This window comes from Andrena cerasifolii, chromosome 3, assembly GCF_050908995.1.
Source record: "Andrena cerasifolii isolate SP2316 chromosome 3, iyAndCera1_principal, whole genome shotgun sequence".
Classification (NCBI taxonomy): domain Eukaryota; kingdom Metazoa; phylum Arthropoda; class Insecta; order Hymenoptera; family Andrenidae; genus Andrena; species Andrena cerasifolii.
Window position 1 is genome coordinate 22,920,409 of NC_135120.1, and position 12,692 is coordinate 22,933,100.

A 12,692-nucleotide genomic window follows, 5' to 3' on the forward strand; every position below is an offset into this window, starting at 1 on the left:
CGTTTCTCGTACTCATGCTTGCTCTACAATCGTGTGTAACATGTTGAAGAAAAGAAGAGAGTATGTACCTTGAAAAGTAATGAAAATCGACGCGCTGCTTTGAGCAAACTTTGGTTAAGGGTTCGATAACTCGGGCGGACAGTGTCGCCACCTAATTACACGAAGCCGATAACTGCACTAACCTCGAGTTTTAGCGGACCGCATCAATATGGCCTCCGGTAGCTGGTTCGCGCGCCCGCTCGCTAATGATTTGAGCAATTTTTGGAGGACGTGCAGGTGTACGTTGAAATAAACACTTAGCCGAGATGAATATGTCTGTGGAGAAAAAGAAGTACCCGTCGGCGTTGCCAACGAACTGGCCGACGAGGGAGGAGACGGCCAGAAAGAGCCAAAACCAATTGTCATCCACGGGGAAGGTTGACGTTTATTACTACAGGTACGTTAAGTCCGCGAATACTTTCCAATCGAAATAGTCTAAGAATAGACGGGGGCTCGCAATGCATATGAAGTGAATCGCAAACGACACTGGAATATTTATCGTTCAATTCTAACCTCAAGGATGTATGTTTATAAGCACTGGGCTCTTTTTTTTCTCGCCTCCAGCCGAGGAGTGAGAAGCGATGCGTCGTTGGTGCCACCGATACGGCAAACGGCATCCATTTTTAAACAACCAGTGACCATCTACAAGACCCAAGAAGGAAAGGTGAAGGACATCAAGCATGGGAATCAAGAGAAACCGAAGCAGGTTAGTGCTCGCTACTTGCTCCCTTTGCATATACACATTGAATTATTAAAATGTTAAGATACGTTTGATCGATGTTTCTCGCTGTTAATAATTCCCACTTAAAGAGAGCTACCGTAAACGATTGACTCTGTCTGATTCTTTACCTCGTCTACCGTGTCACCTACCGGCACATCGTATCGAATGTAAAATGTCACTGACTGGTTCTAATCGCATCGTACCTCCCTTCACGTGTACTAGCAACGCCCCGAGAGTTAATCGTGCGATCGTTGTAACTGTGAACTCTATAATTTGTAATTTACTTTATTATGGCACTTAACATTATTCCTTGTAAATTCTCATGGTGTACCAATCATCGAATCGTTCGTTTAGGAAGGAGCCGATAAAACTGATGGCAAATATGGCTCCCAAGATAAGCCTAAGCAGGTAACATTGTTCGATGTGCTTATGGAATCGTTATTGATTATGTGTTTGTTTGTTCCTTTCTCTAAATGGACTTACCTTGTTTCTGTATGAAATGTCGATGGCAAGCTAGTTGCGATCTTTGATCATTTCGGAAGCAGTTACGTAGTGCATGCGTCCTTAGGCCGCTCTGTGTTGTGCGAAACATTTCACAGGGCGTAGATCTGTAACAACCGTAATCCTTTAGTGCGATGTATAGAAGCTATTGTGTCGTTTAAATGTTCCTCTGTGACGTTCCTTTGACCCTTTCACTATGTATAACGCATTCAACGTAATCCGTTGGAAATTCACAAGATTTAACAGTAAGTTGTAATTCTGCCTGTGATATGAAGTGAATATACCTTGCTTTTCTAATTAGACCATTCTTATGCGTGTTAAGCATTATCGTCGTTAGTACAGCACCGCAAAGCCTGTCAGCAATACACAAGTGCGATACTTCTGATCTTGCAGCTGTTTTGGGAAAAGCGTTTGGAAGGTTTAAGGGCGTGCGACCCGGACGGTTACGAGTTCGACGGAATGGATTTGCCGAAAAGTTTGAAGCCAGTTGGCCCGTACATTACGGAGGAAACGTTGCTTCAGAGCGTGGCGACGGCACTGCACGTCTCCTCTCACCCGGTCACAGGACAGACGGGTTCAAAAACAGCTTTAGAGAAGAATCCCGGGGTATTTCTTAATCCCGATCAACCCCTCGTACAGGTAGAATAGATATTTAGATACCGGATAGGGTGCTATCCTACTGTCAAGTCTTTGAAACCCCGCAAGAATACGTGTTATGTGTTACGTGTCAAATGTACATCGCGCACACCCTATGTAACGTAAACAATTATGTACTGGAGGTTCGAAAGGGTATACTGGCGGAAACAGTGGCGACTTCGAGTGTAGCATTCAAGTCGAGATCATTACTTTCCCCAACAAACGGAATTGTCCTTGTTTCAGGCCGTCTCGATAGCGGACGAGGATATAAAAAGGCAGGAAGACCGAGTTGCCCTGGCGAGGAAGAAATTACAAGACGCTCTACGGGCGATTCCCTCATAAGCTGTACAATTCTTTTTAGCTGTATTCTCATTCGCTCATCCCTAGTCCTAAGTTCGTTATAAATTATGTCACACCGATTTTTTATAATAAATGTTTTGTAAAGAAGCAATCGCGACCACTTAGCGTTACCACTCGCAACTCACGATGCGAGTTGAAGCCTCTATGAATCCCTTTAACTTGTCCTTACCTCGCTGAAAATCAGTTCCCGGGCGCAGTAATAAATGGCGCACCTGCACCGTTATCGCGGCAATAAAATGCACCGGCTCGAGGATCGGTAGATTTACGAGGTTATTCGGAAATTTCGGGGGAAACGGTTCCGTGGACCGCGATAAAATCGGTGGACGCTCGAGGAGGAGGGTTCGTGGGCAGGTCAGCTGCCCCGCCATAAAATCCAATTTCGCTTTTCGTTACGAGCTGCTGATAATACTGGCGGTTAAACACGGTGCTTATTCGCCATCTGCCCGGATTTTCGGTGTACACAGAAAATTGAGAAGGGTCTCTCGCCAGTCAGGAGAATTTAGGAATTTCTTGGATCGCGGTTCGACAAGGTTGACGGGAAAGGCGCCACATCTGGCTTCGCACGGACCGGAAGCCAGGCCGCACGAAACGATCCCCGAAGCGGGCGGTTCCGTGCGAGGAAAAGCAGTAACACGCTTACCACGGAGCCATATGCTGCGTTACATTAATTGCGCCTGACGTTGCAACACTTTTACATTCATCTACAGCCGTACGAGCCTTGAAAGATACACCGTTAATTAATTACTCACCCTGTGGCGTATTACTAAGTAGGATTGATCACGTCCTGGCTAGTTACAAAAGGAAACTCGAGATAGTGATATCGAGGGACAAGTATGTACACAGTAGCTACCACAAAACTCGCAGTATATCCTGGAAAGGAACGATGTGTACTATTCATTAAAAAAAATGAATCGAAATTGTACAACTTAGCAACTCGCGTAAACCCTCTCTCCACGGACATGGCTGATCCGCTCAAAAGAAGAGACGTTAGCTGTTTTAATTCACTCGCCCCCTAATAGATATATTTCGCGGGAGAGTGCCCCAGGACGCGAGAATCAGGGACTCTGTCAGAGCATTGAGAATAGCGACTCGCAGAAAGGAAGACCGCCGATTTTCTCGTCGACTACATTCCCGAGGCATCGTTCTCAGCGGACGACGGTAGCCTGGTGGCGTGCAGTTTTGCACGATACGCGCGCACCGTCGTCTGGGAATGGGTGCGTGCCCCGGGCCCCGCACAAAAGAATGCCCGGGCAGGTATACGGACGTCGGTCTTCAGGTAAGCACAAGCCAGGTAAGCCAGGTGGTAACCTCTTTTTTTCACTCCGTGCCTGCCCTCTCCTCTCTGCCATTCCCCGAATCCCGGCCTCCGTCCTTTTCTCATCGCCGCTCAACAGCTGTTTCCCTGTTCGCGAAGGGTCGTTCTCCCTTATTGTCAACTGGCCCTCGGCGCGAGACAGGGGAAACGGCGAGAGAGGCCCCCGGCGCAGACACATGTCCCACTTTAAATCGTTATAATTCGCCGAGCACGTTTCTAGATCCTGTCTAATCGGCCTTACGTGTCTCGTCTTTGGACGCGTACGCGTGTGCGAGCTCGCGGTGCCGGCGAAGGAAGTCTGATCGAGGATGTGACCTGAATATTCAGAACACATTGTCAAGGATACGGCGGTCGGAATCGGCCTTTTTACGCCGCCGTTAGGCTCGACGGGACACGTTTGGCAAACTGTAGGTAACTTTTCACGGGACGTGTAATAATTTTCAGGGATTTATGTATCGAACGTATAAACGGACGGTGGAATTCTCTAGATACTTTGAGACTTTATTTATCGCTATTATCGTGGCACAGGATTTTCAGGCGCTGTGTGTCCGATTAGGGAGATGAGCTGGAGCGAGGAAGACGTTCGCGAGGTGTGCTGCATTAGCAGTTAAGGGGACTAGGGAGTCGAAAAATCGATTTTTTTATGAAAATCTCGTATTTTTACGGACACTCTAAGAGGTTTGCTCCGAAATGGCACATGTTTTACACATCCCGTAATTTTTTCCAAGTCGATCTGAACCTCAATTCGTTCGCAATCAGGAAAAAAATGAAGAGTAACAAATATTCGAGGAAAACGCGTTTAAAGTTTCTGGGTAAAGGCGACTTAGAAAGGATAGTACTTTCGGAAAATGCAATAAAAAAGATCGATTTTTCGACTGCCTAGTTCCCTTAAGCAAGTAGTCTATGTACGCATTTAAAATAAAAGTGTCGAATTTCCTTTATCACGGTGAGTTTTCATTTACTACATTATCTCGAGCAGTGGCGGATTCAATGGGCGGTCGACGACCAGTAGCCGTTTGGGCCCTTGCCCAGGAGGCCCCATCTTCAAAAAAAATTATGATTATATCCAAACAATATAATTTCTCTTTCTGTACTACTACACTTACAAGGGAAGATCTCGAACGCGAAAATTAAAAAAATTCTGAAACTTTCTGAATATATAGGGGATTTCCTCCTGATTTCAACGCAATTTTTGTTTGCTGCCCAAATTCACTCGAAGAGGGTGGAATTAAACCCTGAAAATTCGGCTATTTTCCGATTTTGTGTTATAACTCGCGAACTGTAAGAGATAGAAAAAAAGTTTTAAGACAAAACTTACTTCTTTTAATTAGATCTAGCATTTGTTAAAAAAAATATTTTATATTTCATGAGTTATAACACAAAATCGGAAAATAACCGGATTTTCAGGGGTCAGTTACATCCCCTTAGAGTGAATTTGGGCAGCAAACAAAAATTCCGTTGTAATCGGGAGGAAATTCCCTACATATTCACAAAGTTTCAGAATTTTTTGAATTTTCGGGTTCAGGATATTCCCTTGTTAGCCCGTTTTCTAATAAACTCTCTTCTTTTTCTCGACAAAATGGGCCTCTCGGAACGTCCCCTACCTGAGCCTCTTTCTAAATCCGCCGCTGATCTCGAGGAGCAGTATATACCTCTTTTGTAACGAATTTCCTGTGCGGAAAGTAACCGCGCAACCTGTGCGTTAACTAATAAACGGGGTTTCAGTTTTATTTGACCATCAATCCGCCAGAATTTCCACGACAAACCGGTAGAACAATCGAATGCATCGAACTGTATACATTTCATGTAGTGGCGCTGGTATCCGATCGGACTTTAATACTCGCTTAAACGCCGTTGCGGTTGATGGAATATACGCGTCCGCGGTTAAACGGCATAGAAGCTGTAATCGGAGGCGAAAGGATCCACCGTGTCGTTTTGTTTCCCTCGGTGGTGGTCGTCGTGGGGATTCGAGCGAAGCTACACGGACACCAGGTGCCTGTGCTCCTAAGCAGATCGAATTCGCGCGTTCCTGCCAGATTAGATTCAGTTGTTTTCGCGTCCCACGCGACACGCGTTCGCAAATACAAGCGGCAGAGGCGATTAGAAAAGTGACACCGCGCAAACGATCTCGCTGTGGTTGGATCTCGAAGACTGTCGCCGAGGCAGAAAACGCTGGCGTACGATTCTCCCCAGTTCTTTCGATGGATACCTCGGCGTCGCTTCTTCCCGTGATGCATCGCGGAAAGAGTTATCAAGCGACTCTTCTGCCGGCTTTCGAGCGTTTATCGCGGATCTCTCTGCACCAGCACCGACGAAAATTGGATGGGGAAGATTCTATCTGGCGCGTATCGCAGATTGTATCTCTGGTTATGTCGAACCGCACTCGTGTATAAATAGAAACGCTAGTATGTCCTGCTATCGATCCCTCGGTGCGGGGGTTCGACCGAGGATGGCCGGGTTGACCGAGCCGCGCATCGGCGGCTTTCCACCAGGAGTTATTGGCTGGAAAGCATTCGGGATTTTCAAGGAGACCGTATTAAATGCATACCGAACGTATGGTAAATTGCTGGCGATCGACGGCCAGCTGAATCACAAAAGGCGGATTAACCCTTGGCTCCTAAAAGCACCGAGGAAAGGATTAAGCGTTCGGGGGTAGGCATTATGGAATGGCCAAGGAACCGTACAATAACGCAATAAAATCTGCAAGCCAATCGATTTGGGCTTGAAACTTTTTCAGTAAAAGTATCTGCGTTCGGTTCCAGAGAAGCGTCGGGAATTATACTGGGCGTAAGAAATACAATAATCAAAGAGGATTTCACAGCTCTCTTATACGAATAATGGTACAACGATCCACGTGCATTTCCCTTCAGTATTCCTTCCTCTTCTTTTTTTCATATTGCGCCCCTAAAACCGTTCCTCTGATTCTGATTCTACTCGCTGGCAATTATATTCTTATCTATTCCTCGTCATCACACGTTTAACTTTCAGACCCCTTTCTGCTGTACCTACGTTTGCGAACGCATACTTCTCTTGCTCGTTATTTAATTGCGCTATCAAGCAACTTCGCGGTAACACGGCTGTACCTGGCCGGCGCACAATTACCTGCACTTCTTTTCGTCGTAATACATACCTTTCCCCGTGTTTTGCGTAACAAAGGCGTTATAGTAATAGCATTTAAATGTGGCGTTCCCGGCACCGTTTTAACCGAACGGGACGTTTGATTTTTCAGTCGGCGCCCGAAAGGAAACAATCAATTTCGGTTGAGATCCAGCGGATAAACATCATCAGCTTGCAAAACGCCTTTGAAAGGAGGCGTTGGTCCATCGCTCTCCACGGAAGAACAGCTGGGGGACCTTCGACTCCCAAACTGCTATACGTAATCGATGTCGACTGACTTTCTCTCTCGTGGGCCCGCCGGGCCAGGCGGCTGGATAGGAGAAGCCAGTGTGTTCGCAGGTTCGTAGTTTCGATCTTTTTCTTCAGAAACCACCTTCTGGCCTTCGTCCCGGCAGCCTGCCCAAGCGCGCGCTGAAAGTACATTCGCGTTACTTTATGACCGCGCGTTTAACAGATCAGGCGAGATCGCGAATCAATTAGGGACACGTAGGCTACGCGGGCAGCCGAAACGAACCTTGCCGCAGCCGAAATTTCCTTCGCGTGGCAGGGAAACAAATGGGATCCCACGCGAACCAGCAGCTGACGTTGATTTTCACCGACGCTCGAAGTCGTTAGACTTCCGCTCCCTCGTAGGTTCATTGCCGATCCAGATGCACGCGCGCATATACGTACACCCGCCCGCGTGGAAAGGTACACACGGGAGGCCCTTAAAGCTCGGCCATGGTTTCCGTCTGGGCCATTGTTCGTTCCGCTCCGAGCCCAGAAAAAAAGTCTCTCCGATCGAAATCTATTGAACCGCCTGAAAAGCGAGCCTTTTCTTCTCCTTCGCCGCGTGCTCCCTTTTTCTCCGCGTCCTTCTTCGCTCTCCGTCGCGCCCTCCTACTCTCTCCGCTTTCGAATCGACCGGCTCTTTCTCTCCCTCTCCCGTCCGTCTGGGTGTTTCGCCGATCCCGCGGTCTCCCTCTCGTTCCACGAGCTTCAAATTCGTCAGGGGTGTCGCAAGATTCGTTTACGGCGAGCGTAGCCCGCGAAATGTCAGAAGCGTACGCGGCCGGGGAGTAATCGTCGCTGGTTCTCCCGCGAAACGAGTTTCAAGGCGAGAGAAATTTTCGCGCCACGTTTTCTCACGAGGGGGAGCTTGTCGCGGTGTAGTGAGTCGATCCACTGCGATCTCCTTCTGTCCTCTGGAGCTTAGCACTGGTGAGGGGGTTCGAACGACTTCCATTTGGATAAAATTCTGTTTAGAGATCGCGCGCGTGTATAATAGTGCATTAAACGCGTAGAATCTTGTTCCAAGTATACTTAGGGAGAGTGACAGTCGATTTCCAACCATTTCGGGACGCGTCACGCGTTCTTGAACACAGACCGTGGTTATTTCGAAGGGTACCTGGGGCTCTTACAAACGCATCCCACAAACGGACCCGTCCAGCATTTTCCATTTCTCAGTCGGTCGAAACTGCCGGCTATAAACACGAAGGGCAGCGACTGCATTCTGCAATCGCACCTGGCTGCAAATAAATCTTCCATCGAATTCGAGGCGCATGCCGCTCGGAGAATGCATTCCTAATCGCCGTGAAATTTCTGCACGGAAATATTTCACCGGGCTGGCTGAATTTCACCGGCACAAAAAGTGTCGACGAAAGTACCGCTGTCTGTGGCCTTAACTTCTACCAAAATGTGTATCTATTATAAAAAGAAATTTCCATCGAACCGTAAACATCATCTTCTTTTAAACGTAAGATATCAAGTCTCTAAAGTTTACACTTTTGTAGATAGTATATTGCTAAATCTTCACGGCTTTCAAAGGAGCTTTCACTGCGCTCGATTTGCCCGCGCTTAGGGTACGTTGGAGTTGGAGTTGCGATAAACGATACCTAAGAGCGAAGCGTCGAAATACATTATATTGTTTTATAAATTATAGTGGAAGCGAAGTAGCGAGCGGAGCAACGCTTACTAGATGACCAACGATAAAAGCGTCGAGGAACAAATAGGGTAAACCAACCAGTGAATGACCGAATTGTTGAATCTGTGGAACTTTGAGATTAATACTTGAATATATTTATGTATAACAACAAAACAACTTTTGAAATTACAATTAAATTTATTTTTTTTTAAATTTCTATAAAAATAATTACTTATTCTGATCGTAATTTAAAAAAAAAATTATAAAATGCAAAACGTGTAGAAGCCCAGTAAATGACCGCATACTTTTAATAAGAATTGTACTTATTAATGTTTGCTTAATACGCGTAACTAAAAATATAGGATATTAAAAGTGCAACTACACTCTATTTATAAACATATAATAATGTTTAAATTTGTAATTGACATTTCTTTGCCTAATGGTGATTCACTGGTATGCGATAAATTACTGCTTGGTTTACCCTATTCCTTTTTATCGCTATAATCGCCGAACTCATCGACGTATAACGAGAAACCTTAAACGACTGAAACAGTAGGTAGATACTACTATGACAGCTCCACTATAAACGCATCAAAGAAAGATATTTTCAAGCAGCTTTTATCACCGCTCTTCTCGTCGCTCCGATCGTTTATCGCAGCTCCAACATAAGCGTACCCTTACTCACAATGCAACTGCCCCCTTGATCACTTGGAAAAAGTTTTTTCACGTCCCGTGTCGCACGACTCCACTCTGACGGCTAGGCATCAGTTGATAGAATCCTCGTGACGATTGCTTTTCCTTTTCTCCTAGCAGAAGGCACTTTCGTGCTTCGTTCGCGGAGAGGCGGGCGAAAAATGGAGAAAATGGAGAGAAAGGTGGTGGTCAGGGGGCGCGGATAGGTGACAAGTGTGTTACGGCTGCGGTGCGGAAGCACATACCGCGAATGGACCGTGGAGCATGGTATATTTAGAGAGGCCGGCAGTTTATCCGCGCTATCATCGTTTACTATGCTATTTATGTGTTTTCACCGTTGTGCAACGGCCTTATGGCCGCTAGCCCTGCCGACGCTCCACCGTGGACGCCGCCGCGTGGGCGTTCGCGCGATTTCGCGGCTAACCAGATATTGGGTGATAGTCAATCAATATTATCGGCGTAGCGATAGCCTGGACGTGCAGCCACGACTAAGCTCCTGCGCTTATGCGCCGGAGTGACGGGCTAAAGAAAGCCACGCGCTATCAGTGCGCTATTAAGCCTCTGACGAAGCTAGCTGCCATGCTGGTGAATCGGTAGAACCGTATTCCAGAGGAAAGTTAATAAGGAAGGATAGAGTTCCTCTTTCCTCGTACCATCTCTGTTATATCTGCTTCTGAAAGGAAGGTGAAGCTCCACGGCTTAAAACCCAGCATTAATTACCGAACAATATATTCCAGACAGGGGCTGAAGGACAAGGGGCCAATCTCCGTTTCTCAACATTCAAGAACAATCGAGAGAAAAAGTCCCCTGAGAATGAAGCTTGAAACCGTTACAAGGATGCGCCTTGACACGACGTCTCCCTTGTCTCACTCTACCCTCGAGCAGCTCCCCGTTTCCAAGCATCGAATTAAAACTCCCGTCTCGTTTCTCTAAATACCGCATGGGGAGATAGATGGTTCGTACGATATCGAATGGGTGCTCGCTAGTTGCAATACGGCCCTGCCCTTCAGACACGTTCCTCGGCGACAAGGCGTGCGTCGCCTCCACCGTCGTGGTCGTCGTCGCCGCCGTCGTCGTCGTCCTCGCAGCCGTGGCCGACTCAGAGGCCAGCAATGCGGTTCTCCCCCGTTGCACCCCGGCGATCGAAATCGAACGAAATATCCTCTCTCTCTCTCTCTCTCTCTCTCTCTCTCTCTCTCTCTCTCTCTGTCTGCCCGGCTTTCGCGTGTATCTCATGCACAAGCACACGCGAAAGCATTCGCGTTCCACGCACAAGCGCGTGTTAGAGAAGGTTCGAATCGGTTATCGGTTATCACGACCAGGCGTGATAGGACCCTGGCTTATTAATAATGAATAATTTGACGGTTCGCATCCTCGAGGACGTCGTTGGTACGCCACTTGAATGTGCCTCGCGATGTTGAAGTCGATTTCTGATGGTGTTCAAATCGATTTTCAGAATGAAAGGGGTGTCACTCGATTCTTCCTTTACGAGACCGTTTCGCAGATGTATAGCAATTGGGATATTCCACGCGAAATCGGACACTTTTTGGAGTAACATTTCGGATGTGGCTGAAATTTGAATATGTTGTAGTCTTTAGGGATATATAAACATATCTCGAAGGATTTTTGACAATTTTGAAAAATGTCGATTTCACAGCTGTTTGAATGTAAGTGCTAACTTTTTATTTCAATAAATTATAACTATGGAAGTAGTAAACGGATGGAGATGAGGTTTACGGCGATTTGTAGAAAAGACATTGAAGTTTTAAGAAAAAATTATTTCAGTTTCAGAAGCAAATTTTTTTAACCATTTTTGTGCAATTATTTTAAACAAATGCAGTTTTTTAACATCGGGCGCAATTTTAAAAATCTGAAAAAGGAGAATATAGTACTATCCTTTCCCTTGATGGACAAATTTTAAAAAATGTGGACATTTTAAAATAGGTCTTGTAAAAATTGCCGAAAGTTGACGCTGCGTCGTCCAGCATCGCGGTACTCGCAGCGGCCAAGCGGCTATACCTGATATTCTTATACAGGATTCTCGAAAATTTACTTCATTCCTAACCTTGTATAGCATATGGTTGAATTTGTCTTGACAGTCGCTTTCGTATTGGGCAATCAAATATGTAGCATTCCATTTAAACAACTAAAAGTCACCCTCGTTTCAAGGAAAATATTGCGAACACCAAAAATTGAGATACCGTATTATGTTGGATATGAAAAACAGTAAGAGTTTTCCTCCTGCAGTTTTTTTCAAATACTTACCAATTTCGAGAATCCTGTATAAGAATATCAGGTATACCGCGGTGCTGGACGACGCAGCGTCAACTTTCGACAATTTTTACAAGGCCAATTTTAAAATGCCCATATTTTTGACAATTAGACCATGAAGGGGAAGGCTAGAACTATATTCTCCTTTTTCAGATTTTTAAAATCGCGCCCGTTGTTAAAAAACTGCATTTGTTTAAAATAATTGCACAAAAGTGGTTAAAAAAAAATTGTTTCTGAAACTGAAATAATTTTTTCCTAAAACTTCAATGTCTTTTCTACAAATCGCCGCAAACCTCATCACCATCCGTTTACTACTTCCATAGTTATAATTTATTGAAAAAAAGTTAGCACTTACCTTCAAACAGCTGTAAAATCGACATTTTTCAAAATTTCGAAAAATCCTTCGAGATATGTTTATATATCTGGCTGAAAGTTGCAGTATATATTTAACATTATCGCGAACGCAGTCCGCAATATTGCAACGTACAAGATTGCGTTGATATATGAATGTTTTATTAAGTGGCATTGAGAGTAAAGTTCGTCGTCCGGCCGAGTCCTTCCATTATCTGTATCGCGAGCGTAGGCCCAGTGTTCCTGCGTGTATCCCTAGGCTGGAACCCGCGGACGCGGCGTGCGCGCAGAAAAATGGCCAAGGTGTATTCTGCAAACGTGGCCGCGCGAGTGGCCAGCGTGCACAGCGAGGACACGCCGCCCCGCAGGAGTTGCTGCAGTTTCGCAAAGCGACGACAATGATCGCCGTGGAAGGCAACCGGTTGCACGCGCTAAAAATACGACGAACGACGCGGAACGCCGAAGAGGAGTTAGTTAATGCGCCAGCCGGCCAGAAACTGTTCTGTTCGTTATTAAGTTGAGCGCAAGAAGGCCTGGATGTTGGCGCCGGTCCCTGGAACCCCGGCCACGAGAGTGTCGGTGGTCAAAGCCGCCCTTCGGGTTAGGACCCACGCACTAACTGCGAAAAGAATAAATGGAATACAGAACAGTGAAAAGAATATAGTAAAGCAGCTACTTGAGGCATATTCAAGTGGTGTATGCAAAGATCCTTTTGAAAGTAGGAGTCCCAAAATCTGTTTATCGCTCTCCACCACGGGCCCAAAGTATCGCTCCCTCCTTTAGAT

The 12,692-nt window shown here is 46.0% G+C and overlaps 1 protein-coding gene across 3 annotated transcripts; it reads left to right on the top strand.

The window, feature by feature from the left end:
• Positions 1-178: 178 nt before the first annotated feature.
• Positions 179-2,348, top strand: Mbd-like (methyl-CpG-binding domain protein 2). Of its 3 annotated transcripts, none has more exons than XM_076807740.1 (5): positions 179-436; positions 604-745; positions 1,115-1,168; positions 1,655-1,867; positions 2,141-2,348. In XM_076807740.1, the coding sequence occupies exons 1-5, from the start codon at positions 306-308 to the stop codon at positions 2,237-2,239; spliced, it is 639 nt and encodes a 212-aa protein (XP_076663855.1). In that variant the 5' UTR covers positions 179-305; the 3' UTR covers positions 2,240-2,348. The 3 variants fall into 3 exon arrangements, with proteins under 3 accessions (XP_076663855.1, XP_076663854.1, XP_076663856.1); XM_076807739.1 differs by having other exon boundaries at positions 180-436; positions 1,655-1,900; XM_076807741.1 differs by lacking the exon at positions 1,115-1,168 and having other exon boundaries at positions 180-436; positions 1,655-1,900.
• The last annotated feature ends 10,344 nt before the right edge of the window (positions 2,349-12,692 follow it).

Coding starts and splice junctions, on each gene's coding strand:
- Mbd-like (XM_076807739.1), top strand. CDS start 306: ATGAATATGTCTGTGGAGAAAAAGAAGTACCCGTCGGCGTTGCCAACG. Junction 437..603: donor GTTGACGTTTATTACTACAG/GTACGTTAAGTC, acceptor TCTCGCCTCCAG/CCGAGGAGTGAGAAGCGATG. Junction 746..1,114: donor ATCAAGAGAAACCGAAGCAG/GTTAGTGCTCGC, acceptor TCGTTCGTTTAG/GAAGGAGCCGATAAAACTGA.